Raw genomic sequence first — 27,773 nt, 5'->3', positions numbered from 1 at the left:
ATGAAGTTGGGGTTACGGGTTTGGGATGTACGCCTTAAACTTGCTTGCAGACCTCTGGTGGGCATAGTTCTCAGAACTGTACTGTATAAGGGTTACTAAGCTACATTGTTTGTTTCTTAGAACTGATGAACTGAAAAAAAATCCAGATGCTGTCCTCAAGTGGCTTTTCAGTTTGCCTGTCTTAAAATGGATTATCGTGCTGCTATAAAAGCTTATTGGAGGATACACTCTAAATTTGTAACCAGTGGCTGTCTTACTAGATTAAAGATGTCCTTTGTTTTAGTTAAGTTTTTGTTTACCTCAGTTGAAGTAACATTTTAAAGAGAAACTTCAAACAGCATGGCCTTAGTTCTTTGAAGTTTTGTATGAAGTCCAGTCTGAAAAATTGGGATAAATTGGTTGCAAATAATTTATTTTTAAAGTAGTACATTTGGGAACAGAAATTACCTTTGTTCACTTCTCTTGTATTTTCCTGTCTAAAATGTTCTATTTTAGATACAGCATCTCTGACTTTCTGTAATTTAATAAATGAATGTTTGTTAGTTGCAATCTGTAAGTGACCAAACCAGTGTTACAGTAGTTCCTCTTTTCCCTGAAGTGCTGAATGATGGTTCTTGTCATCTGTTATTATATCTGTAAGTACTCAACAGCTTAAAAATAAACATAGAGTTCCCAGAAGCTGTTGCTTATTAAATTAGTGTGTATTCCAAAAGACTTAGCTTTACATTTATACCTGGCATAAAGTATGCAAGAACTACTTTCTGAGGCTTTTAATTCTAACTGCAGAGTACTTTAAGACTCTTTCTACAGCATAGATGCCCTGTAATTAAGGGAAGATAAATTTTGGGGTGAAGCAGATTGGGAAGGAAGATTCTTAAGGTGAATTATGTCAAACTCCAATGTGGTTATGAAGAGCTACAGGTTCTCCGTGACTGTATAAGCAACAAACATTAATGTCACAGATCTTACTCCAAAACATCTGGGTCCTTGTGCCTGTGTTACTTTTCTAATAACTACAGTTGATTTTCAGACTTGGTGCTAGAGATGCAGGTTTACTTTTTTTGAAAAGTATTGAGATTGGAGGAAAAAAAAAACATTGACAAGGATGGAGTAAGATTTAAGTCCAGAATGGTGACCTGCTGGAGGCTGTCCTAAAAGCATACACATACTGCTGAGAGCATCTCTTGATATAGAAAGAAGTTGACTGCAAGTTGGTTTTGTTTGGGTTTTTCTTTTTTTACCTAGCACAGATTTTTTGGTTTGATTTTTAAAGATCAAGTATGTATTTTGCTTTTTTCCCCATAAAGTACTGCTTTTGAATGAGGAAAAATACAGAAGATCAATCAGTGGTTAATAAATACACATACAAGGAGTGTATAAATCTGTGTGCTTCATCGAGCATTTTGGCTGTCCAACTCTTCAACACATCTGAGGCAGCTTTGAGATAACCAGACACAGTGCACAGTCTGTTCCATATTCCACTGAAGTCTGGAGTTATGTGAGGTTCAAGTCAGGGCACAGCCTAAACTTGTGTCACTTTCAACACACACTTGAAAACTTATGAAACACATCTCCAAATTTTTTCCCCAATTCTTGTAGCATTTTCCTCTAGTTGCCAAACTGTTAGGTAAAAATAGTGAAACTCATTCTGTTTTAATTGTTTGAATTCAGAACATATCTCGTGTTCTATACTCTGATTAGAACTGGTACTGCAGTGGGGTTTTATTATAAGCACAAATAGTACTGAACAAAATACTTTAACATCAAGATAGTGTGCTGTTAATACTATATCACCCTGGCAAAGCAAGCATTTTTTAAGACTAAAGAAAACTTGCACTTGGAGCTATGCTGCACTTCCAGAATTCTTACTGTTTGTTCTTGTGTTAACCAAATGCAGCCTAACTTGGAAACAGGGCTTCAGCTTTGGTGTGATCTCTACCTGATCTGGCAAAAGTTGAAGCTTAACTTACCAGTTTGTTCTTTCTGCTATTAGATATTTTTATAGGCAGGGTGCCTGTCCATTGGCACATCTTATTTAATGTTCTGGTGCCCTCTTCAGAGAGAATGACACTTAGAAGTATGTTTCTACAGAACAAGAAGAAATAAAATGGGAATGATTCAAGTGTTGTGTACTGTTTAATACAGTATATTGGGTTTTCTCAATATAACCCTCAATTCTGATTGTAAAATATTTTGCTCCCAGAAAGCTAAGCTGCTTCTGTATTTCTGGTTTTCATTGATAATGCAATCTGTATAGGTGTGTTGTCTGATTACTTTTTTTTTAAACTCCTACCTCTAACAGTTCTTAGATTAGGATAATCATGCTTCTGTATACACTGCACAGTAAGCTCTGTGGATATTTTGTCTGTCCAGAATGCAGAAGAGCATATGATAAAGACCACTATTTCATGAACGTTGTCTGATTATGCATCCTAAATACAAACAACAAATGTATACAAATGTATTGTTCTGTCATCTTGGCAGTAAAAGAAAATGCTGTTTTAATAGTATGGTTAAAATTGAATGGACTAGTGCTATTATAATCTTTGTCTTGCTGGAGAATAAACCTATCTTACAGGCTTGGAGTGGAAACTCAGACTTAAAATATATTTCATAGTCAGTTTTCTAATTTTGACAATTTGGCATTCTTGGCCTTGAATGAAAGCGTAGATGTACTTAATCTTCCTGTTTTGTAAAGCTTCTGATTTTTGGTAGCATTTTATTATGCCCTGTTCAGGAAGTGTTAAAATACTTAATTTTTCTTCCGTATTAACACATTTTAAGTTTCTCATGGTCTAAGGAAATCAAACACAATAGGAAAACTAGATTGTATGCAAGGGGGGAAGAGGAGCTAAGCTGAGCTTGTGCAAAGGAAGTTTAATATAAAAAACAATTGTGCTGCAACAGCTATACTTCTAAATAGAAGCAATCCATTCTGTTTGGCTGTAAGTTTTAATTATTACTGTCCCCCAGCAGAAACAATGCTTGGTTCTGGTTGATCAAAGTGTGTAGCATCCCATACGTGTTATTGTAAGTGTACTTATTTCAATTCTTAAACCTGAAGGTGATACCCATACTTCATGTAGGAAGTTTCATTTGCCTGAATTTATTAGTAAATATTCACACAATATCCTCTAATTTACAAGGATAAGAAACTATTTTTGGGCAAGAGAGGGGACTTTGAAATAACTGACCCTTTAAGAGGCTAAAGATCTCAGTAGGAAAAGTGGCTTAAGTAACTGTACCCATAATAATAGGTAATGTTGAAACAGTTAAAGAAAATAGTTGCTAACTCTTACTGTCTTTTTTTTTTTTTTTTTCACAAAAGAATTAATACTTTCTCCTTTTCCCCTTTGATGGTAAAACCCCATATATAGTGTATTTTGAATCAGATGTTTTAACAGCACTGTGGTAGGAATTTGATTTCTACCCTAACCTGATGGAATTAGAGCATCCTAATAAGAGAAAGACCATAGTGTCTTAAAAATCAAAATACATGGAATGTGTCAACAATGAACCTTAATCTATTAAGACACTTAAAAGGGGGGAAACAACAAAATGTGTGTTGGTTGCGTTTTTTTGTTGTTGTTGTCCTCTCCATTTCATGTTTTATTGCAGTTGTTCTGGGGATGTGTTTACTCCATTTCAGGAACTGTTGTTTGTGTTCCTGAGTTGATCGACCATGTGTTGAAATAGTGTCCCAGTTCTTCAGAACTTGCCTAAAAAAAAAAAATAATGTCACTAACTCAGACGACAGTGGCAAAATAGTTTAGAGCTGTGCTGATAATCTTTATTGCAAGAGTCCACTTCCAACCCCAACCTGCTGATAGCAGATATAGGTTGACACTAGCTTTGGTTAATGATAAACATAAATAAGAAAGTGTTAAGTCCATGTTGCATATGAAGAACCATTCTGACTTCTACAGGAAAAATTACTTTCACTTACTGTGATCACTTCGATGGGCTTTTTGCAAACAGATCACTTTCTTTGCTAACAAGATGCATTGTTCTTGTAACACTTATATTAACATAAAAATGAAGCAAAACTCTTCACTTTGTGTAACATACCTGTCTGTAAATGTCCTCTTGGCAAGTCTTCAGTTGTGGGAGCAATCAGTGGCAGTTGACAGAGCTGATAATGGTGTTCAAAGTACACATTTAAAGGAGTAATTTTGTTTTAAGGACTCCTGTATATCATAGTTGCTTTTTGGAGGTAAAGTTAATACTGGTTCCTGAGCCTACTGCCACTGATGATTTTGTTAGAAGATGTAGAATATCATTTGAGACTTGGAAGATAAGTATGGTCCTGTTGCAGTCTGAAGTTCTTTGTTGATACCCAGATGTAGCTGAAAATATAACAGGGACTAAAATCCACGCATCTTTAATAGTCTGTTTTCCCTCCAGCTCCATTGTTCATAGAACATGTATGCCATCACTTCTGGCTGTCTTCCTGGGCTGCTTAAACCACAGGCTGATCTCGCCAGTAACATGCTAACAGTGCGTTTTGGCGTTTTGGCTGTAGAGGTCTCTCAGTGAGTGTCTCAAACTGTATTCCGACAGAATTCTGAAGTTAAATGTTTGTTGCTATCTTGGAAACTGGTAAAGTAAAAGGGCTATCAGTGCTCAAATGAAATGCCTAGATAATGAGTTGATCGTTTCAGTCTAAGACTTGGTCACCACCAAGTATTAAATTGGGACTCTCATTGCTTAATATCTTCTATGATGTTGGTTTGGAGACTTGGATCATCTTCTCTTTCAAAGTAACTTTGCAAATTGAATAGGGCAGTCTGTATGCTTGATTGTCCTCTAAAGACTTTTGTTCATGAGGAGGCCCCTTCGTGGGGAGCTGCAATCATTTCTGCAAATGCAGCTGTTTTGCTTGATGTGCTCTGATAAGTAGGGTTGTACTGTGCTTATGATCAAACATATATGTAAATGACTGTACATATAGAGTGGAAACTGACCTATAACATTGCCACAACACTGGGAGGAGCTTTGGACTTGAGAAGAAAGGCTAGGTACAATCAGTGGGAGTCTTGGCAAGACAACATTGCTACTTATAGGTAGCTAAAGAACCCAGTATTTTTGGATATTAAATTGTCTGTATTTTCAGTGAAGGCATATGGCTTTTTCAAAACGATTGACATAAACTTTAAATCCATATTGCAACTAAATGCCACACCAGTTTCTATTAAGGAGTGGAAACTGTAACTTGTCTGCTTCGGTACAGACTCATGAACAGTTAAATAAAAGGGGTTGTTTGTTTTTTTACGCCTTTAGAGGGGCCAGGTTGTTTTTAAATAGATTCCTCTATTGTGTGCTGAAGTTCAGTATTAAAATTCTAAAATAGTATTCTGTGCATGAATAGAAGGATTCTATAAGTAAAGCTGTAATATAGGAACCAAATTCTGCTCTTGCTCTTCCAAGAAGTGGTCAATTTTGTAGTTAGAAGGGTTGTTTTAATCAGTAGTTAATGTAATTGGCTAAACTATGCTTTAAGGATATGTATCTGGGCAGTTTTGAAAGTAGCTTATTTGATTTCTTCAGCACTGTTGTAGAAATCAAGTGACTAGGATTAAAAACTGGTTAAAATAATGGATGAAAACACTTCTGCAACTGACTTTAGATGTAAAACTATGGGATTATATCCATTTAGACTGAAATAGTCTTGTACTGTCCAAATACACGTTCCACTTCTAATTTCTTGTATTTCAAGCCTTGGGTAATAATTCTACTGATTATGTGGACTGAAATGTAATTGAATTTACAAAGCCCCCTCCCCAAAAAACAAGAACCCCCCCAATTTGTTTGCATATGGAAAAAGCCTTCTGCTTGTAGATGAGATCTGCACTAGACTGGTCACTAAAAATTTCCTGTGGGTTCCTATCTATCATAGGATGATTTCCTATCTATATTCAGTTTCAGTTGTGCTCGCGAAAGTATATTCAAGACTATAAATGACTTGGTGTCATAGCTGTTCTTTTGCAAAGAGCTGCTTAAAATAGTTCTGTAATTGACCCTGATGTACAGCTTTCCTGCCTTTTGGAAATGCCTTGAATATTTTACTACAGCCTTCCCAAACGGAGAGGGTGAGTGAATAATGTGTCTTATCTTAAGTTGTTGAGATAAACTTAAAAAGCTGCAGTATCATAATAAATTTAACACTTCAATTCTGGTGATTCAGGCAATTGATAACAACAGTAGTAGTTTTCATGGAAATACTGATGCTCGAATATCAACAGTCCCCCAGGACAGGAGTCACTCCTAGTACTTCAGATCTTGTGAATATTGTGTTTGAGTTTGAACAACCTAGAGCTGTTCAGAAGAAGTAGGTTGAAAAATTACTTGTAAACTTTGCCATATGTTCTGTCCGGTTACTTGAATATTTTAAGATACTTTTTTTAACAGCTTCTTTTTTGTGTTAGGGAGTGATTAAGTCTTTAACAGTGTTGTCAAATGTGGTGGGGTGGTGGAGTTGGCTGTAGTTTTCCAGCTGCTTTAAGTGCTTTGAAAATGTTTATGCAGATTGACAGGCGTTACACCACACTGCACTGAGGCATTAGCCTGTTGTTCGGTGATATCTGAAAACCAGCTGCTACTACATGTCTGCATATAAACCTCCTCACGACATCAGGAGAGCATATTGAATAGTTTTGCCATTTTTGGCCTAGGTCACCATTTGTCTAAGGCTATTTTCTCTTGCTGCTCAAGGGCATTGTGGCTTAAATTAGTTTTCACATGCTATAACGATACAAAGAGAGAATTTGTGGCTACTTTTTGGGTCCCTTCATATATATGTGCTTACAAAAACGCATGTCTAAGTCCACAAGCAAAACTACACAATCTTTTGCTGATTTTAACCAGGACACGGTTTCTTTGACCTTAAAGTCACATGGTGCAAGTTTACTTAACGTTTGAAGCAGCACTTAATTCTTCTCTTTAGCATTTTGTTCCGTAGTTTTCCTGCGTGAGTGGTTGGTTGTGTTTTCTAAGGCTGTAAAACCACTGCAGAGTTTTTCGTGGTATTATTTGTTAATGTGCATTATTGCTGTTAGTTGCATAAGCAGTTCCTGCAGGAATTGCAGCTTGTTTTAATTTTACTGCAGGGACACAGAGTCCATCTACTGAGAAGATCAGTTCTCTTTAGCTAGATTCCCCCTTCTTTGTTTCTTTGCATTATTTTATAATAAAAAGGGAGTCGACACTTGAATACTTGTGGTGCTGAATTACATTAGGAATGTTTGATTATATGCGTTCATTAGCGATACTGAACTGCAGAATGTAGAACCACACACCCCCCCCCATATGAGTCAGAAACGTGACTCTCAATGTGCTTTAGCAAGTTAATTTGCATGCAGCCATTTATTTGCAATAGTCACAAAATGGTGGAGCTTTTCTTTCTTCAAAACTAGGAAAAGCTAGAGAAAGTAGGAAGGTGGAAGAATTAATTCTGGGATGATAGAGATGCTGGAGCTAAACTGGCCACGCAGCTCTGGGACCTGACTTCACAACTCCCTGCTGTCTTTAGGGGGGTGTTGTTAACTTGTATTCTCTGCTGCCTTGGTGTCTTGAACACCTCCTAGAGGAGGATTTGGTTTGTGGGTTGGTTTGGGTTGTCCACTGTTGTCTTCTGCAAAGTAGAAATATATGTGACAAGATAAACATCACATAGAGTCCTGGGAAAATTTTAACAGGGATATGGATTGTGGTATATTTAATATGTAGCATTACTGAAAAATAAAGCTAGTGGACTGAAATTAACTTCCAACTCTGAAACGTCTGGCAGCATTCAAAGTATAACATTAGAAGAGCAGATTTGCAGAAGCGTATTATTCTCACAAGTGGTGCCAAAGAAAAGGAAAGTACAGCTTCTTTTAGTTTCTGAATAAATAAATGTGGATAACATTCTGATCATTGGAGAGCAGAAGTCTGACTTTGGGCATAGAGAAAACAACTAGAAGACTTTCCAGGACAATTGTGCTGAAAAGGAAACTTGATTCACCTTAGCTTTGGGCTTTGGTTGCTTGTAAATACGTATTCTGAAATTGATCATCTTTCTCTTGAGATGTTTTCCTTTTGCTGTCAAGTGGTAGTCATATGATTAGAAAAACAATCCAGTGTTTTACAACTTCTTTCTTTGAGGTTAGGTAGGGGTGGAGATCTTGAAGGCAAACGTAAATTGCCAAAGTATATTGGATACTCAGAAAACTAGAGTATTGTAAACCACATAAGCAGTAATAAGCTGTTAGTAGTCTTAGTCATCTGAACAGTTACTGGAAAATCGTTTTCCTGGCTGATAGAGGTAATAGTACGCTTGGTTAGAAATCTTTCAAATAACACAATTCTAATTTTGTCTTGTTCATTTCTTTGTAGTTGGAGACAAGGTTCCTGCTGTTTTTTCCTGCTGATATAAGAATTACTTCTATCAAATCTACAACTCTAAGGGTAGACCAGTCAATTCTCACAGGTATAATTTCTGTGAATTTTGGATAATTATGTGCATAATTGAAACTGCCTCTTCACCATTTGTTTAGAATAATCCATTAGAAACAAGCCTGTAGCTATTCAAGTAGTATGTTGCATTCGAGTGCAGTGAATTTCTGATCTAGTAACTTAACTCTTAAAGTGACTGAATGTGTTGCTTCATTGTTGGCTTTACATGTTCACTTTAGTGGGAGGGACATTCTTACTGAGACTTGTAATGCTTTTTTGGCATACGCACACCACCCCATCCCCAGAGACACACACCAGTAACTTGTGGGGAAACTAAAATAGTTAAGAATTTTTATTCTAGTTTATGCTGTCTTCTAGGTTTGAACATCTTGTCACTAGTCAAATATGAAAAGTATGGAAATCTTACTAAATGTCTTCCATAACCGTTACCCGTTTTCTCTCACAAGAGAGAAACTTTTGAAATACAGGCAGCTTTTCAACTGCTGTTACTGAAGACTCAGTACACTAAAGCCTTATTTGCTGAAATTCTGTGCAGGCACATTCATGTGTTTTCTGATACCGGCTGTCCAGTGCAGGAGCTATATTTAGAGTACTTTTCAGATTTGTTGAAAACAAAACAAAGTAGCAGTACTTCTGAATATAGGAAAGAAGCTAGGAATCGACCAAGCATGCTATAACAGTTTTCTCTCAGCTGGAACATGAAGATCTGTCTGCCTGTTTTGGTAGCATAAATTAATGTTAACTAGCCTGGAATTTTAAAACAGTGAAGTATTCATAAGAAACCTATTTTTGATCCTCAAATCTGTCTTGAAACAGGCCCCAAAGTTACAGTTAACCAACAGATGGCTGCATGACACTTAAATAAATAAAAAATGAAGGTCTGCCACTGTAACTGTGATGCATACCATCACAGATGTATAACCATGGTTACATCTAATTATTTAAATAAGAACATACCTCTTCCAGTGCCTAGAGAACAGAAATTATCGTTACTGCATGAGAAGTACACAAAATCTAATTCATGTGTTAGATCTTGCTACATTAAATGGAGGAGTGGGGTATCACCTGCTCACTTTTCTTATTCCCTAAGAAACATGGTGTGTGCTTCATTAATTCTAACTATATTAAATGTTTACTTAAATCCTTTCCTTCTTAATTTTCATTAAAAGCCAGGCAGTAAATTTTTTTTGGTCGGCTGAAATATTTCCTGTTTCACTTAAGCAATTAAGTAAAATTGTTTGAGAAAAGAAATTTGACATCCTAAAAAAATTTTAGGATTGAGGATTATAACTTTTCAATTCCCTCCAGGACTCAAGATTATACATGTATCATCTTTTCTTAAGACTATATCTTTATTTTAGGTGAATCTGTGTCTGTTATTAAGCACACTGACCCTGTGCCTGATCCTCGTGCTGTAAACCAAGACAAGAAGAACATGCTTTTTTCTGTGAGTTATTTGTTTTGAAATTTTCAAAACTTTTTTATAAAATAACACTGAAGCTGATAAACGAAAATGTGCAGAACTCCAGGTCTTCACCTAAAAGCTGTATGACTTCTTTGCTGTATTCTCCATACACGTCTATATGGATGTCTTCATGTACATCGGATAAATTAATTAAAAATTAGAAGTAACTTTTAATAAAAGCTGTCCTCAGAGAAGGTGCTTGTTGAAACAGTTTATATGAGGAAAGCTGGAGCACATGCTTCCACACTACATTTCTAAAGTAATAGTTCTTAAGACTGATAAGAATGCCCACATGAATTGTGATATTGTGTGGCTGAAATGGAGAGCTAGCTTTCTGTATGAGAATGAAACAGTTTATTTAAATTTGTTTAAAGGAAGCATTGAATGCATTTCAGATAACCACAGGGAGCCCCACAGAACACATCTGTTACTCATAGTAAATAACATTAAATCTGACAAAATATAATCCTAATTAAAAAAGAAAAGAAAAACACATTTAAGATTCTAGTTGAAATATATACTGCTTACTCAGCAGCTGAGTTTGACTATGCTGCTTATAATAGATCAATACTGATCCATTTTGAGCCCATTCTGTAAGCAGAAATCCTACACTGGAGTAGCCTTTTACAGATACTGGGGGAATGTCATTCTGTTCCTCTTCACCTTTTTCCATATACTAGCTGAAACAGTCTGGACTTGTATAAGGTGGTTTTTGTTAAATTTAGGGAAGAAAAAAAAAACAAACAAACAAAAACCCCACCACCAAAACCTGTTTATAGATTGACTACAACTGTTCTCTTCCCTTTTCTTTATTTACATTAGGGTACTAATATTGCTGCCGGTAAAGCTATGGGAGTGGTTATTGCAACAGGAGTAAACACTGAAATTGGCAAAATTCGTGATGAGATGGTGGCTACTGAACAAGAGAGAACCCCACTGCAACAGAAACTGGATGAGTTTGGAGAGCAGCTGTCTAAAGTCATCTCTCTTATCTGCATCGCTGTTTGGATAATAAACATTGGTCACTTCAATGATCCGGTTCACGGTGGCTCCTGGATTCGAGGTGCTATCTATTACTTTAAAATTGCTGTTGCTCTTGCTGTTGCTGCTATTCCTGAGGGTCTGCCTGCTGTCATTACCACCTGCTTGGCTCTTGGAACCCGGAGAATGGCCAAGAAGAATGCTATTGTTAGAAGTCTTCCCTCTGTGGAAACCTTGGGTTGCACCTCAGTTATTTGTTCAGACAAGACTGGTACTCTGACCACAAATCAAATGTCAGTCTGCAGGGTATGTTGAACTAGCTTCTTCTATTTTTCTTTTTTCTCCTAAGCCACTCTGTTTGAATAGTCAGGATTACTCGAATTCTTTTGATCGCGCGTCTTTTGGTTCTCATATCATCAAGATCTTGCCTTATTTTCCTAAGATAAGCTTCCACTTTTAATTCAGTTTTCCACTGTGTAGTGTTTAAGGCTTTTATCTCTTCCCTTATTTAGTCATGGCCGAAAATAGCTGTACCCACACTTGATGGAAGAGAAAGTTTTTTGCAAGCGGCTTTCCATTGACTTGCCTGTAAGCCATTCAGTCTACTGGTGATTATTTAGTATGATTTATCCCGTGTTTCAGAAAGGTAGGATAGTTACACTGTAGAAGCAGGGTGTAAGTGTAAAACACTTCCCTCTTTAATTTAGCAAGATGACAATGGTGGAGAAACTTAGCAATGAGAAAAAGGTACAGGATTTACTATGGCAACTTAGATAGTTTAAGGTGTTTTCACTAGTGAGTGGTTCCACCTTTACTTGGTTATCTTATCTTCAGTAGCTCTTACTGGTCTGATGTAGATCACGGTAGTGTTTTCAAAGTGCAATACTATATGACTAATCTGGCAACTTGGAGGCACGGTTGACCCTGTCTCCAGCATCGCCAGGGTCATCTTCAATGTATGGCAGATTTTTAGGTGAGCCTAAGTTATGTGCCTCTCCCCCTTTCCCCAATATTCTTTCTAGTGTTGTTTAATTTGGGACTTTTATAGCTATTCACTTAATGTATGGCCAGCTCTCTGTCCTTCCCATATACTTGATATTCTGTGTAGGAATTTTATGGAGAAAACATTAAGTTCTCCTCTTTAATAATTGTAGGTGTTCAGTGTCGTAGCAACTGTATGACATCAAATGTTCAGAGTCATTACATTTGAGTTAAAATTCCAAATGTGTAAATGTTGAGCACTACACACCAGTATGTTTTAGCAAAAGTTTGTAAGCCTTAAGCACTTTATTCTCATGTGATTGATGGCTTTTACTTTCTAATTGGTAGTTGACTTGTTCTACTTCCTTAAGTATTGTAGTATTTATACCTAAGAGACACAAAGCAGCTGCTCATCAGTATTCCAGAGGAGGTTACTTGCAGTAGAGTTGCATAACTGCCCTAGTCTTTGCAGGGATTTTTTTCGTCATGCAGATGCCAAAAGCAGAAGGCTTCCTAGTTAACTCATCATTTAAGTTGTGTTTATTTAAAAGCTCAAAATGCTCTACTCCTTATATTTAGAGGGCTAAATGTTTTAGATCTTGTGCAGTACAACTTGGTTCCTAGTTAACCTCTGACAGCTACAGAATAGCCTTAATTGCAAGATTTTCCAAAACATAGCAGAATCCTAATACCTGCAAACAATACGCTTATTCTTGGTTTCACTCTAAGCAGAGGGATTGCTTAGCTTTTTAAGAAGTCTGATTTACAACAGTAATTCCATTTGTAGTTTAGTTTTCATGTTAAGTAGTAACTCCTGAGTGTCCAAAGGAACTCTATACTAAAATATTTTGGTCAGCAATGGTACTGCTCTCAGAGGAGATTCAAGGGATTGTTTAATGTCTTCCTGTGATATCTCTCTCTGAGAATGCACTTACTCTGCTTTGTGGGCTTTTAATTTATCAGTTTGTCTAGCTTTTTGACTTTTAAAATCACTTTAAAGATTATAGGGTCTCCAGACACTGATGCAGATCAGTTGAAGAACACCTAGTTATTAGGCTGTGTTTCCTGAAGATGCTTGCCTAAAACATGAGGCAATGCAATGAGGGGGAAAGTAAGACATTGCTAAAATGTGGTATGGCAAAATGGTTTATACTAACCAACGGGTCAGAAGTTCCATTAAGAAATACTGTCTATCTGTTAGAAATTCTCTTTTCTACTACCACTCCAGCAAGTCATGAGTTTTTCTCTGTCCTCTCAGATGAGGCAGGTGTCTTACGGGAATAGAGCTGTATCCTTCAAATTGGTGTCTTTATTTGAAAATAATGTTTCAGTCTGTGCTAGTAGGGGAGTTGAGCTGTCTCTTTCTAAACTACCAGTGTACTGGATGGCAAAGTGACTTATAACTGGAAAACCAGGACAGGAGACACTTTCACAAACCTGAAGCCTAGGAGGAGCTTGGGTATAGTCAGGATTGTCAAGTGGAAGAGAGTAGTCTTCGCAGCTGAAGTTAAGTGTACATAGTTTGTGTGTTTCAACTCTTTGATATACTTGTGCCACAGCTTAATTTTCAAATGAAATTGGTAAGCAAAAGTGTTGTTTTCTGTACTTCATGCTTCAGTATAGGGAGCTGTTCAAACACATATGGGATCAAAGTCCAGAGCATTGTATCGTTTTTGTCTAGTTTGTTTATTCAGCCTGAACTTGCCTCTTATACGTGTGCTGGCTTAAAGCCTGTTTAAATCTCTTGCATTAATTATTGTTCAAAGGTTGTAACACTTCTAACTCTAATTTCAGATGTTTATCCTGGACAGAGTAGAAGGAGATAGCTGTTCTCTGAATGAATTTACTGTAACGGGTTCAACATATGCTCCCATGGGAGAAGTGTAAGTGTTCTGTTGAAGTTAAATATTTGTCTGTTTATGCATTGACTATTACTTTAGCCTTGAAAAGTGATGCATGTGATACTCAATAGTGATTGTTAATAAATGAAAGCTCAACCAGTGACAATGTACACTGAAGGGCTAGGGGGGAAAGTAATTAACAGTAAAAGGAAGTTAAATTCTAGAGAAGTAAACCTTCATGAAACTTACTTAATACAGTCTCCGTTGTTGCAATGTTCCTTTGATAATCAAAGAATAAATGAGACGGTTTATTTTACTGAAATCTTAGTGGACTGAGATTAGCTATCCCAGTGCTTCAAAATTAGGTTTACTTTTTTATTTTAATAAAACTGCGTAAATCTGAACAGCTGAGCCTCTGTTAACCTGAATTCAATGTTTCCAATACCCCTGCCTTAGAGAAGGTAGAAGATTTTTTTCGGAAGTGTCTTATGAATATGTTGGAGTTGATTCTTAAATTATTAAATTTACTGTAAATTCCTGTCCTCTGCCCTCAGTAGTTTATTGGACTTGGTGCATCTGTCCTTGAATAAATGTGTGTTTGTCTCAGCCTTTGGTATTCGGGCTGGTGTTAAACTCACTCCCTTAGGAAAGGAATGGTATGTTTGGTTTACTTTATCAGTTGCAAGTCTCTAGTAGTGGGATAGGTGGTTCATCCTGACTACTTCAGGTATTTTTAGGGCTCTGCTTCTGGAAGGAGAGCATCTTTTTACTGGCTTGTTACAGCTTCTACTTGGCAATTGTTCCATGTGTTTTTAATCTCATCACTTCAGTTTTATGTAGTAGAATTCTATTCTGCAAGTATGAAGTAGAGTTAAGATTCAGTTGTAAACGTCTCGACCTTGTGGAGTTTCACATGCGTGCCTCTGACTCCATGCGATCTTAACTGATCTCAATAGTGATTATCTCGGTTTAATTTTCATAGCAGTTAAGACCATGGTGTTCTCAGCAGCTGGAAATCTTAATTCCCCAGTTCTCTTTTGTTTCAAAGCTAATTGCTGTCAATAGCTTACGCTTTCATTTCAGGAGACGGCATTTACTTAGACAAGGTGACATTCTAGATCTTGTAAAGCATCCAGCTAATATGCTTTAGCTGGTCTCACAAGAACTCTAGATAAACAAAATAATAAAATACAGTGTGGTGACAGATGTCGAGTATAAGACAGTCATCAATGTATGTTAATGTTCTATTTTTGCTTACTGAAATTGGGGAAATGTGAACAAGGATGTTAATCGTACTGCATTCACATACATAAGAGAATGTTCTGTGAAAGGGAAATTGCCACAGAAAGGCTTTTATTGGAGCATAAGGAAACAAATAGCTAAAGTCTCAAACCTTTAGGGCTGATTTGTTTCTGCATTTATGGACAGTTTTGGTTTTTTTAAATCAGTGGCTTTGTAAGGGTTTTAAATAAGGTGACTGACTTCACCTTGGATTGCAAACTGTCACTGAAAGCAAAGTTAGATGGAGTCCTTAAGAGGCAGTCTAGTCCATTGCAGTGCCCCAAAGCAGGACCTGCTCTAGATATGAGCTGTTCATGACAGATGTTTCTTTGCACTTAACTTCAGATATTGTTGTCTTCCACAGCTGTATAGGCAGCCTGCTCTATTTTGTAACCATTAAGCGTTCTTGCGATAAATCAATGATTTTTCACTTACTCTCAAAGTATTTGATACATCAATTTCCTCTAAGGTACATTCAGAGTATAAAACTACAACTATTTTGTACTGAAAAACTAAAATTTCATACTGACTGATTTCCCAGGGATGTTGGGAGATTGTTGAAAAGTTTGGAGTGGTTTTGCCATGTCTCAGCACGCGCAACGTGCATGCTTACTTGCAAACTGGGAGCATAAAACTGACGATAATTACTGAGAGCTGTGGCAAAAGCTAGCAGATTGCATTTGACCTTCAATGGTCAAGGGTCTTTAGCTAGTCAAAAAGATTGAAGTTTTAAGAAAAGAAAAAAGACCACCCACCTTTATCCAGAATGGACCCCAGCAACTTAGACTCCATATGCACTTGCTATTCTTCAGCAATCGTTGATAAGGAACATGCAGGCAAGGTGGGGGGGAAAACCCTGGTGTAACAAGTTACAGGTACTCAGATATGCTAGTTGTCTTCGAGTTCAGAACAGGTGAAAACAGGAAGTATTAGCTGGGATAGAGGAGGTGACAGCTGCTGAGAAAGTTCAGCATTTAAAGCCACTGCTTATGGCTGCGCAAAATTATATGCAAAAAGAAAGTTTAAAAATATGCTTGTTTTTTTAAGATGCATTTTGTTCACATGCTGTGTTATACAACATTGGCATTTGTTTGCAGTACTACAAGAGACTGAACAAAAGCTTACATAATCGGACATGTCATAGTCTATGTTATGAATTTTTATGGAGTAGTGATCCATGTCTTTGTACCACCAGACTTTTTCTTTTTTTTCCCCCTCCTCGGGAGTTATAATCAAAAGGTGTTATATATGAGTTATGTCTTACTAATTTTGGTAAGGGGGGAAAAATAAGTGTTGAATACTGCCTTGGTTCTTTTATGTTTACAGTAGAAGTATGCTAATGGTCCAGAAGATGAATTCATTTACTGCCTGTTTCCAAATGTGAAAGCGAAGTAGCTTCTTATTTGTGATGTCTAAATGGTGCATTACTCTGGGGAAAATGTACCTTCCCTCTTTCTAAAAAAAAGTCAGATTTTCATTATCAATTGTGTATAACTACTAGGAAAGACTACCAGAATATTTCTTTTCTAGTGGAATTTGGTATTATGAAATGACTTAGCTTTTCATTGACTTAGGAGATTCACGAATAGTACGGATTAATTTTTAAGAAATTAAAGAGGCCAGGCCTGCTTTTATGCCTGCCCATTGCATGCATTTCATGCATGGCAGTAAATCTGCAGAATATGCAGTAAGTCTAAGGAAGCCACGCTCCTAAGGTATCCCAACAACATCCCTCTTCTACTTGGAACTCTCCAAGTCCTGTGCTTACGCTAATGCTACTTTCATATGCCTCTTTAATTCTCTTCTATGCTGCTGTATGACTGTCACTGGAGGAAATAAGGGTTTGTAATTCAGGTAGTATTTCATTGATAATCATGTCTTTCCTTTCATGACTCTTTGATCTAAACTTCAGAACTCAGCCTTTATCAAACCTGCTCTTCTCAACAATTTCTGGTCGTGTAGTTCCAAGTCCATAACGAATAAGCATTGTACTAAATGGAAATGCAGTAAAGGGATTAAAGAAGGGAAAAAGGTGACATGCTAATACTAAATAACTAACTTAAATCTACCCCTTTTCTTCCTTTGGAAAGGCATAAAGATGACAAACTTATTAAATGTAGCCAGTACGATGGCCTTGTGGAACTAGCAACGATCTGTGCACTCTGTAATGATTCCTCTTTGGATTACAACGAAGTAAGTACATGTCCTGGAACAGAGGAGAGTGTGAGAATGAGGATAAATGTTTGTTCTTATCTGTCTATGTAATACCTTTTAGTGGTAAATCCCCTTCTAGTCAAGGGGGGAGTGTTTAGGTCCTCTTAAGTATTAACTCTGGGAATGACCTGTTTGTTGAACACTGAGAAAATTAAAGCCAGGCAGCAAGTGTAATCTGACAGTTGGAGAGATCTCGTTGTGTAGAATGCACTGCTGCTTTCTTCCTTTCCCTCGCCTCCTTAAGGTTGCTGCGTTTCATAATGACTTAATGCTTGATGGTAAAGTACTGTCATCCTTCTCTGCTGGCCTTGAGAATAATGTCTTGAAACTTCCTATGAATCATAGTCTTCAAAGTTGCTCTTTTTTTTTTTTTTTTTAATAGTTTTGCTTGTTTCATAAGCCATAATAAATCTTGTTAAGCTTTTTTTTCCATTGTGAAATTTGAAATTTTGTCTCTGGTAGGTTCCAGGTGAGGTTTAAAGTAAACTCCTGTATTTTTTGTTTGCTTTGTGTTAACTAAAGGCTAAGGGAGTATATGAAAAAGTTGGTGAAGCCACAGAAACGGCACTTACCTGTCTGGTTGAAAAGATGAATGTATTTGACACAGACTTGAAAGGACTTTCTAGAATTGAACGTGCAAATGCCTGCAACTCGGTCAGTACTCTTTTATCTGGAATTAATTGGGGAGTGAGTTTTGTAGTATGTATTATCTAAATGCATTTTTATGTGTGTGGTTTTTTTAATAAGGTGATAAAACAACTTATGAAGAAAGAATTCACTCTGGAATTCTCAAGAGATAGGAAGTCTATGTCTGTCTATTGTACACCGAACAAACCAAGCCGCACATCCATGAGTAAGATGTTTGTTAAGGTCAGTTCCTCACTTGAGAAAGTATAGTTATGGAATGGCTGCAAAGGTGGCACAATACTCAAAAAGCACAACTAACTGCAGCTTGAAGATGAAGGAAGGACTTTGTAATTTGAGCAAATCTTATAATGAAAAGGGTTTTATTAAGCTAAATTACTCTTTTTTTTTTTTGCTTCTGCAGGGTGCTCCTGAAGGTGTAATTGACAGATGTACGCATGTGCGTGTTGGAAATGCAAAAATACCATTAAGCTCAGGAATTAAGCAGAAAATAATGTCTGTCATTAGAGAATGGGGAACTGGTAGAGACACATTGCGTTGCTTGGCTCTGGCGACCCATGACAATCCACCCAGAAAAGAGGAAATGAATCTTGAGGACTCCTCGAATTTCATTAACTATGAGGTAAGTTTAGTAAAATATCCTTTTAAGATGCTTTTCCCTCTCCCAAGCTGGAGAACAGTGACTCCTTATGTTTGATTCTTCCTTGAGGCAGTTAGGTCTGAGAATTTTCTCTTTCTGGGTATTTTTGATGTCAACACAATAGTTAGCCACGTATGGAGGGAATGCTCAGTTTAAGAACAGACTGTACGTCTCTTTAAAGAAACTTAAGGGATAAAACTTGGAGTATTCTGTGGTTTGACACCTGTCACTCCTACTTCATTCCCCTAGATTCTTTGGGGTTTAAAAGAAAAATGATTAGTGTGTGGTCATGGTGGCCGTTTTACACACTGCTGCTTGGATAAAAATGTAAGAAAAAAATAGTTAAACAGGCACCTGCAAATTGTATTATTTCACGTACGTACATAAGGTCCTCGGGATCATAACACCTTAAGCTGTTTTCAGAGACTGAAAAATATTCCAAAAATTGTATTATGGTTTGACATTACTCAACTGCAAGACCTCTTTGGGGATTTTGTGATGAAACTTTCCTGCCATTTTGTGCTCTGAGGGTCAAGTTCACTTCCCTTCCTCCATGCTGTCAGCTGCAAAAGCTCCGTCCATGATTATTATCTTAGCTACTCTGTAATTTTCCAATGAAATCTGTATCTAGGATTTAGAGGGGAGAAATGACAACAGTTGTGTTAGTGTTTTTGGCTCGTGCACTGTGCTCCTGGCGCTGATTACGAAAAAGAAAGACTTGACTGCCTGCAGGTTGAATTTGCAAGGCTGACAACTAGAGCACGCTTTTAAACGAGTGTGTTTGAAGCAAGATATGTTTGAAAAAGATCCCATTTCAGAGTGTGGTCATGCTCTGGGAATTAACTGTGTCCTCCCATATATATGCCCATCATGTAGATGGTACCATGTAGCATTATGATTCCAAAAGCATTAAAAATTCTCATTTACCTCCTCTTACTTGTTAATGTGCATGTAGATTTGTGACCTTTCGGTTCTCCTCTAGCTGTCTGAATTCAGTGTCAGAGCTAAAGTGCTGTGAAGACTTAATATGGTGAAACAGATAACTCTTTGAAGTAACCCTTTCAGGAAAAAAAGAAAAACAACCCTGACACAAGAGCAAGTGTATAATGCATGATCCACTGGTTTTCACCAAATGGCAGGATGACATAGGCCTTGGTGTCCTAATTGCTCAATGTAGAACCACAGAATATTGTGGACAAGAGTGAAGACAGATGTCACTACCCTGAGACATATTTTGCATGCAGGAAGAATGATTATTGCACTAGTGTCAGATGAGAAGTCTACAGGATCTTGCGCAAAAACTTGGTGTTCTCTTGTTTCAGACCAACTTGACCTTCGTTGGCTGTGTGGGTATGCTGGATCCCCCAAGAATTGAAGTAGCTTCATCTATAAAGCTGTGCAAACAAGCTGGTATTAGAGTTATTATGATTACTGGTGATAATAAAGGCACAGCAGTAGCTATTTGCCGTCGCATCGGTATCTTTGTGGAAGATGAAGATGTTTCTACAAAAGCCTTTACTGGTCGTGAATTTGACGAACTTTCACTTGCTGCCCAAAGAGATGCTTGCCACCATGCCCGTTGCTTTGCTCGTGTAGAGCCTTCTCACAAATCTAAAATTGTTGAGTTTCTTCAGTCTTTTGATGAGATTACAGCTATGGTGAGTAATTGAATTTTTACTTGGTTTGAAAAGCAGACACTGTGTTTAAACCCAAATTATGCCTTGTCAGGCTAATGCCTCGTTCTGGACACTTCTTCCACATTTCCCTGAACTCAAAGCCTCAAAATAGCTCTGCGCTGAAGTGACTTTTATTTTTTTTTAAGATCCAAAACCACACCCAGTACAAAATTCCGTTATGGTCCTATATGTAATTGCCCACTTTGTTGATTTTATTTTTTTTTCCAACTTTAAATTCTTGTTTTAGACTGGTGATGGTGTCAATGATGCTCCTGCATTGAAGAAAGCAGAAATTGGAATTGCTATGGGTTCTGGTACTGCAGTGGCTAAAACTGCTTCTGAAATGGTTTTAGCAGATGATAATTTCTCAACTATTGTAGCTGCTGTGGAAGAAGGACGTGCAATTTATAACAACATGAAACAGTTCATCCGTTACTTGATCTCTTCCAATGTCGGAGAAGTTGTTTGGTAGGTTTAAATTTTTTTTTTCTTTGAACTAGAGTAATGATGATAGAGTGTCTTTTTGTTAGTTATTTTATTACTTCCAGTATTTCTCACTAAAGCCATAGAAACAGGTTCTCTAGGTAATTGGTCATTGTGATTGTGTGGAAGTCTGCATCCTTCTAGCCTAGTCTTTACTGGAGAATTTTAGCATAATACAAAAGATTCTTACTGCATTGCATATAATATTCTAGCTCAGTAGGTGGCTAAATGCTTTACAATTATTTCTGATTGGAATAATTCTCTAGAATAGGAAAATAAAAATCTTAATCAAATATTACAAGATCGGGTATTTCGGATAACTTCGCCACAGGTATAACTTAGATGTTTGTTTAACCTCAAGTTACAGAAGAATGTGTCTTCTGTGTCTTTGGAAAGAATGGTGACCTAATGCCACAGGATGCATTTCTGGTAACAGAATGTAAATATTGATCTCCTAACAGTTGCTTATATCAAAGCATACTTTCTCCTGGAGTGGAATATAACACAGCAATTGTCTTGCCTTGTTTCTTGTAAACTTCAAAGCTGTCTTCATATGGCTCTTGCTGCAGCCCCTTTTTCTGTTCTGTTTATTCACACAGGCTTGGAGCCACGAAAGCTACATGCTCATTAAATTTTTGCAGGGACTAGCAGTAATCTAGCTAAATGAAGCTTAGTCATTTGAGCTAAAATGCTATTATGTCTGTGAAAGTTGTAGTGTCTTTTAGAAAATGGCTTGCAAGCCTTTATGCATGCATGTATGTATATATTTACCTATACAGACAAGTAGAGTGGGAATAAAAATAAGGCTAAAGCAGAAACTCTTTTAAATTTCTGAAGTTACCAGAAGAAAGATAATGCTTCAAAACTTATGCCAGTGGTTAGAAGTGTTTGCTCTTGGATATGTTTTAGTTTTCTGAACGTGAATGTTCAGGTTGTGATATTAAATGGATAACTGTATGAAAGAACAGAAGTGATGCTACAGGCTTAGGCGTTAAAAGGACTTATTTACATGCACAAGAATAAGCTTATAATTGGTGGGTTTTTTTATAGTATCTTCTTGACTGCTGCCCTGGGTTTTCCTGAAGCTCTAATTCCTGTCCAGCTGTTATGGGTAAACCTTGTGACGGATGGTCTCCCTGCTACTGCTCTGGGCTTTAATCCTCCTGATCTTGATATCATGAATAAGCCTCCACGCAACCCTAAAGAGCCACTGATCAGTGGATGGCTCTTCTTCCGTTACCTAGCTATTGGATGTAAGTAGTAATAGCTTTTTTTTTTAATTAAACTTAAGCAGGTACATTTTTTTGAGATCGACTTGAAAGCAGTTTGTCTAATCTCTTTGTATGCTGAAATCTTGAAAGTAAGCATTGGATGTTCTGTGGAACTGGTATTCTTACTTTATTTTGTTTCGAGATTCACACTTTTGTTTTGCACACTTGCAAGTAGTGCTGCGATAAGAACAGTAAAGTGAGGGTTTTAATTATTTTTTTTTTTTATTGGTTGCAACTGAGGCACCAGAAGCCCTGGTTGCATAACATCAGTGTGACAGTCACTGGATTAGACCTTCAAAATTGTCTGGTAGTGGATGGTATTACAGTCCTTATAAGAGAGAAGCCCTTCAGGAACAGGTGGGTTTAGGGCTGAGTCTGACCTCTGTTCTCAAGAAGCCACCGACTTGCCTTTTCTCATTTGGCTTATTCCAGGCTGAAATACTTTTAGCTCAGAGCATTGAGACAGCAGATTTTAGCTTGTCCATGCAGTAACTGTCAGCTGTAGGAAGATGAGCATGTTGTGGGATTGGGATTGAAGAACCAAGACCAGCAATTAGCGAACGTGCTGTTGAGGTCATATGTAGAACTACTTCTAAATCTGAAAATGACAACTGTCATGTATCTAATCTACCATTTTTGTGCTTAAGTAGAAGAACACAACAGATTTGCTGGCGTGGCTATAATCGGGGAAAATAAAGGAATAGCAGTTTGTGAAAGCAGTGGGCATAGATTTAAACTTTAAATATAGCTATAGTAGTGTAAAGCTAGAATAAGTATCTACGTGGATACTTAATGCACACTGTCTTCATGCCAAAAGTTGTGACCTTAATTTTCCTAACTGACTTCATAGATCTTTAAAGTAAGTAAATCTCAGTATTAGTTAGTGTAAGGACAGACACACATTGGGTTCCGAGAGGTAAACAGAAAAATTGCAGGTTGATTACTCCAAATGATTTCGTTGTTTGCCTTAAGTTCTAGCCGTCACCTTCCATAAGTGGATATTAGTACAGCATTTAATGGTTAAGTTACAACTGGTAGAGCAGATTTCTTGCGCAGGAGATAGATTAATTACAATCTATTTTTTTTACAGTACTGGAGGTCTTGAGGTAGAAGTTCAAACGTGGCAAGTGAGATCTTCTCTTGCGTGCAGTTCACAACACTGAAAAAAGCACTTTGTTTTCTTTAAGGTTATGTTGGTGCTGCCACAGTGGGTGCTGCTGCTTGGTGGTTTATCGCTGCTGATGGTGGTCCAAGAGTTACCTTTTATCAGCTGGTATTTGCTCAGTTTAATATCTTTGGGGGAGAGGGGAGGGACATGCTGCTTTCATATTTGTTACTTGAAATGACTGTAGAAAAACAGTAGGTTGCAGAAAAAGGATGTAATTTTATACATTTTCAGACTTGTTACTGTAAAACTTGATTATGATTAATTAGTCTTAAAACTAAATTCTGGAGGTGGGATACCTGAGCTTCTAAACAATTTGAAGGACTAACTGTTTCTTTTTTCTAAAGCTGGTGAAAGTTTAAAACCAGTGCTTATAGGAGCCATGTTAGAAAGTTTTCGTAATACTGCTTATTTCGTAACTGCCTATTTTACATTTTAAAAGTTAACAAGCTGTGGAAGTGAGTTCATGTTGTTCTGTTCTAGAGCCATTTTCTGCAGTGCAAAGAGGACAACCCAGACTTCTCTGGTGTCGACTGTGTGGTTTTTGAGTCTCCATATCCAATGACAATGGCTCTTTCTGTACTTGTTACCATAGAGATGTGCAATGCTCTCAACAGGTTTGTATATCCAAATAGGAAAGCAAAGCTTCTGCATAGCTTATCCAAAATCCCACCTTTTGTGCAATTTCTTTCGTAGTGTATGGACAGCTCAACTAATGACGAATGAGTCATATTTCCTTTCTGAATCCTGGTAGTGCAAACAAAATGACTCTCTTAGATAACATTTGAGATCTCTTATCATAAGCTTTATTTTTAAGTCTGCCAATTCACTCTGGTATTTTACTAAGCGCGAGCAACTGAAATATTTTCCATTATTTCTAATCTAAGCTTAATCAATCAGATTATCCCTCCTATGTTGGTATAAAGTGATATCAAGGAGAACTAAAATAAGAATGCTGAAGATATGGAAAATAGTTTTTCCTGCCCTAAGGGAGTGTGGGTTTAGCCAATTAATATCAGATTATAAATGGAAGCCACTAAATAGCACAATGTCAAGGGTATTTTTCTTCAAATAGCTTAGAGGTCATTTAATTTAAAAACAAATAAACTTTAAATACAAGTGTACTGCCGTAGTCCTACATAATGAGATACTGATCTACATCTGATGTTCTGGATCTCAGCCTCTTCTACAGCATAGCCTAAATGCAGATTGAAGCGGAAGAGAAGAATTAAAGAACAGGCATTAAGAAGGTGCAAGTACTTGACCTCTGTGTAGCCAGTCTCTACGTGAACTTCAGAAGTGGGTGCAGTAGGTCCTCAGGCATACAACAGACTGGGGAGGATTCTGTCTTTGCTGCTGTGCCCGTCTTTCCCTTACCCCCCCATGGAGAGGATGTCAGGGTCTTAACAAAAAAAGTAGACTAGATCAGGAATGAGCAGAACTCACAAAAGCTTTCAAGAATAAATGTGAGGCTGAACTGAGACTGCTTTGCTAAGCAGACTTCCAAGGTAGTTTAAATTTGCAACATATATATAAACTGTATCTCGGTATCTTTATTTCCTTTGTTAGTGGGATAATTGTGAGTCGCCATGTTGCTTTTCTTTCCAGCTAGTTTTCTGATTTGCTGAATTTGGTGGATTGGTGTCTCCATACACAAACGTACTGTGTTTCTGTTGCAGTCTATCAGAAAATCAATCCTTGATGAGGATGCCCCCGTGGGAAAATATCTGGCTGGTGGGCGCTATTTGCTTGTCCATGTCACTCCACTTCCTTATCCTTTATGTGGAACCGCTGCCAGTAAGTGCACGTATCGAACACCCATCCCTGAACTTGGAGATGGAGTAAAAACTTGTCTGGAGCTTAAGGCAAGGGATGGAGTCGGAGAAAAGATGTAATGCTTGGCTTTTCTTTCAGATTATCTTCCAGATCACACCTTTGAATGTGACGCAATGGCTGATGGTGTTGAAAATCTCACTACCTGTCATTCTGCTGGATGAAACACTTAAATATGTGGCCCGTAACTACCTGGAACCTGGTAAAGATAGTGTGCGGCCTGCCACCAAACCATGTTCTTTGTCAGCATGCACCGAAGGAGTTTCCTGGCCGTTTGTGTTCATTACTATGCCCTTGGTTATCTGGCTTTACAGCACAGACACTAACTTTAGTGATATGTTCTGGTCTTGACTGACATGGTGACAAGTTTTACATTCAAAGAAAAAGTTTAACTTAATTTTTTTATTGTTTAGAGCAACTGTCTATTTCTGCTGAATTTTCACATGAACATATTTGCCGGTGATGGAGGTTTCATAATCTAGATTTTGGTTTTTTGCTTTTTCTGACTTCAGTGGGGGCAATATATTCCTCTTTTATACACAGTTAAAGTGTCCATTGACATGTACAGAGAACTAACACTATTTTATGCAAATATTTTTTTGTAGATGAAAAGCATGTACAGTGTTCTGTTCAATAGTCTATTCATCGTGTAAAAAAGTAGATTTTTTTTGAGCCAGCGGACACTATCAAACTAAATTGGCAGCAGATTTTAGGGAATGAATTTGTGTCGTCTGAAACTAAAAAAGCATGTAACTGTTTGTCTTCTGCATGATCATCCAAACTTAATTTGTCATAAAGTCAGGTTTTATTCATAAGCAGAACTTTCTGCGCTGGGTAGAGAGTCCTGCTACCTTGGTCAGGATTTCTTCTTGGTTTCCCCTATTCTTGTTCCCTCTCTCTTGGTTCTTTACTGTCCTTGTTTACACCAGTTTCTGTATGAGGTATGCCTAATCTTGCTCGTGCAGAAAATATCATTCCAGGTGCGGCCTGCTGGGGTTCTTCCATACTCTCAACACACATAGGGTTGTTTTTTTTTTTTTTTTAAGATTATTTATTTGTCTATTGTATTTTATTGTAACAGACCTTATTTTGCCAGTTGCCTGTTATGCAGGGATAGGGAGGGCTATTTCTGTCTACTTCAGTCTAAACCAAGCCTTTTTAACAAACACAATCTGTTTTAGTTCAAAAGAGGGGTTAAGTTGGGTTTTAATACCTTATTTACATGTGTTGGATCCTTTGTTTTTCTCCCCCCACCCTACCCCCCTTAAGATCAAAACTTGTAATGAGACCTGGAAAAATAACTTGCACTGCATAGCTAGAAATTGGATTTCCTACACTTAGGGCACTAATGATCAGTTGTATACATGGAGTTACTCTGCTGGCCTGTTGGTAGCCTGACTTGAAGTAACAAGCTCGTGTGTGTTTTTTGTAAAATCTGTAAATAGCACATGACCAAATTGAACATATTGTATAGAACTATTTTTATTTTAATGTGGCACTAACCACCTTCATTATTACGGTAAATGTTAAAGCATGTTTTCAAATTCAGTCCTGTATCAACAATGTGTAAGTCATTAACAGTCCTAACTGTGGTGTTTTTCTCCAATGCCTTCCAACTTTCATCGACTAAAGTGAGTATTTCTCTTCCATTTCACCATGCCAGTGGTGACTTGCTGTAAAATAGCATATGCTGTATACATGTTGAAGAATAAATAGTAATTTCCTTCATTCCCATGCTGTGTTTTGTCAAACTCTGCTGTGCTACATTATTATCACCACTTTAGACTCTTGTTTTGTGGTCTGAAGCTCAAATTACTGATTCCAAAGGCAAAGCACTTGCTTTTGGTTTAATGTATTTTAGGATCTTGTTTTGTAGCACCTGGGAGCCTTAATGCCCCAAGATCTTACAGCTTTTCGTCTTAAGTTTGAGATAAAATTGGACAAATCTGTAACTTAAGACACTGACAGCTGTTCACATGAATGTTTAGTGTCCAAAACACTCTGGTACTTGTGGTCAGGTGCTGGTTTACTCCAAAGCTTTTTCCTGCTATGAAATAGGGGATGCCCCTCTGAGCTGACCACCCTTCCATAGTCTCTGGTATCTGCAGTGCTTGAAGTGCAGGCCCTTCTCTTTGCAAAAACAGCTTATTGTTTCCAGTGAGTGGAAGTTCTTTGCACAGTGGTCATATGAAAGGACAAAAGAACAGTCTCAGCTTAACAGGATAGTCTTTGAAAAATGTACTGGGGTTGTTACGTCTCTGTAGAGTAGCAGGTGCTGTGTTATCTCGTGCTGGCTCAGTCTGCTTCAATAACCAAATTCAGACAGTTTTCTGATTCCTCATAGAGGAAAATGATAGTTAAAAGCTATGTTTTGGTGGTGCCAGCTGGAATCCAGTGAGCACAGATAATTCTCTAGGTTTCAAGCTTTCAAAAGTAGATGCTAACCTCAAAATACAGACCCTATTTGAATTCCGCTGCATTGTGAATAGTCACTGTTTATATAGACTTTGACTTGTTTATGTTGATGCTGAAGTGACTCAGGTGGGGGAGCTGGACCTGATGATGTCGTAGGTGCCTTGCTGAACTGTAAGCATTTAAATCCTGTTGAATACCCTCTTCAGTCTGGAAGAACCTGTCTTTGCCAAACGAAGGTTTTGCATACCGCAAAACCAATGGCCAGCACCAGCCACTTGCTGTATCAGTTACAAGTGAGCGATGAGAGACTTGTCCCTGTTTCTTGAAACAGGAAACTAATAGGTCATGTGATTTAGGATTCCTTGAGATCAGAATATGTACAAGTATGTTATTTGTTGGAAACAAATACTAGCAAGTTAATTCTGTGT

At 37.5% G+C, this 27,773-nt stretch overlaps 1 protein-coding gene across 1 annotated transcript in view; it reads left to right on the top strand.

The window, feature by feature from the left end:
* Positions 1 to 26,658, top strand: part of ATP2A2 (ATPase, Ca++ transporting, cardiac muscle, slow twitch 2) — a 43,614-nt gene extending 16,956 nt beyond the window's left edge. Inside the window, 16 exon segments of the mRNA XM_009880280.1 lie at positions 8,374 to 8,399; positions 8,401 to 8,467; positions 9,816 to 9,901; positions 10,742 to 11,206; positions 13,676 to 13,764; positions 17,094 to 17,196; positions 17,740 to 17,871; positions 17,965 to 18,087; positions 18,266 to 18,484; positions 19,825 to 20,160; positions 20,426 to 20,646; positions 21,712 to 21,914; positions 23,120 to 23,205; positions 23,581 to 23,714; positions 24,777 to 24,894; positions 25,012 to 26,658. Of these exon segments, the coding sequence (XP_009878582.1) occupies positions 8,374 to 8,399; positions 8,401 to 8,467; positions 9,816 to 9,901; positions 10,742 to 11,206; positions 13,676 to 13,764; positions 17,094 to 17,196; positions 17,740 to 17,871; positions 17,965 to 18,087; positions 18,266 to 18,484; positions 19,825 to 20,160; positions 20,426 to 20,646; positions 21,712 to 21,914; positions 23,120 to 23,205; positions 23,581 to 23,714; positions 24,777 to 24,894; positions 25,012 to 25,281 (2,678 nt within the window). The 3' untranslated portion in view covers positions 25,282 to 26,658.
* Positions 26,659 to 27,773: the final 1,115 nt, after the last annotated feature.

This window comes from Charadrius vociferus, unplaced genomic scaffold (assembly GCF_000708025.1).
Source record: "Charadrius vociferus isolate BGI_N301 unplaced genomic scaffold, ASM70802v2 scaffold332, whole genome shotgun sequence".
Lineage (NCBI taxonomy): Eukaryota > Metazoa > Chordata > Aves > Charadriiformes > Charadriidae > Charadrius > Charadrius vociferus.
Note: the sequence above shows the minus strand (reverse complement) of the source record. Positions and strands in the feature narration are given on the sequence as shown.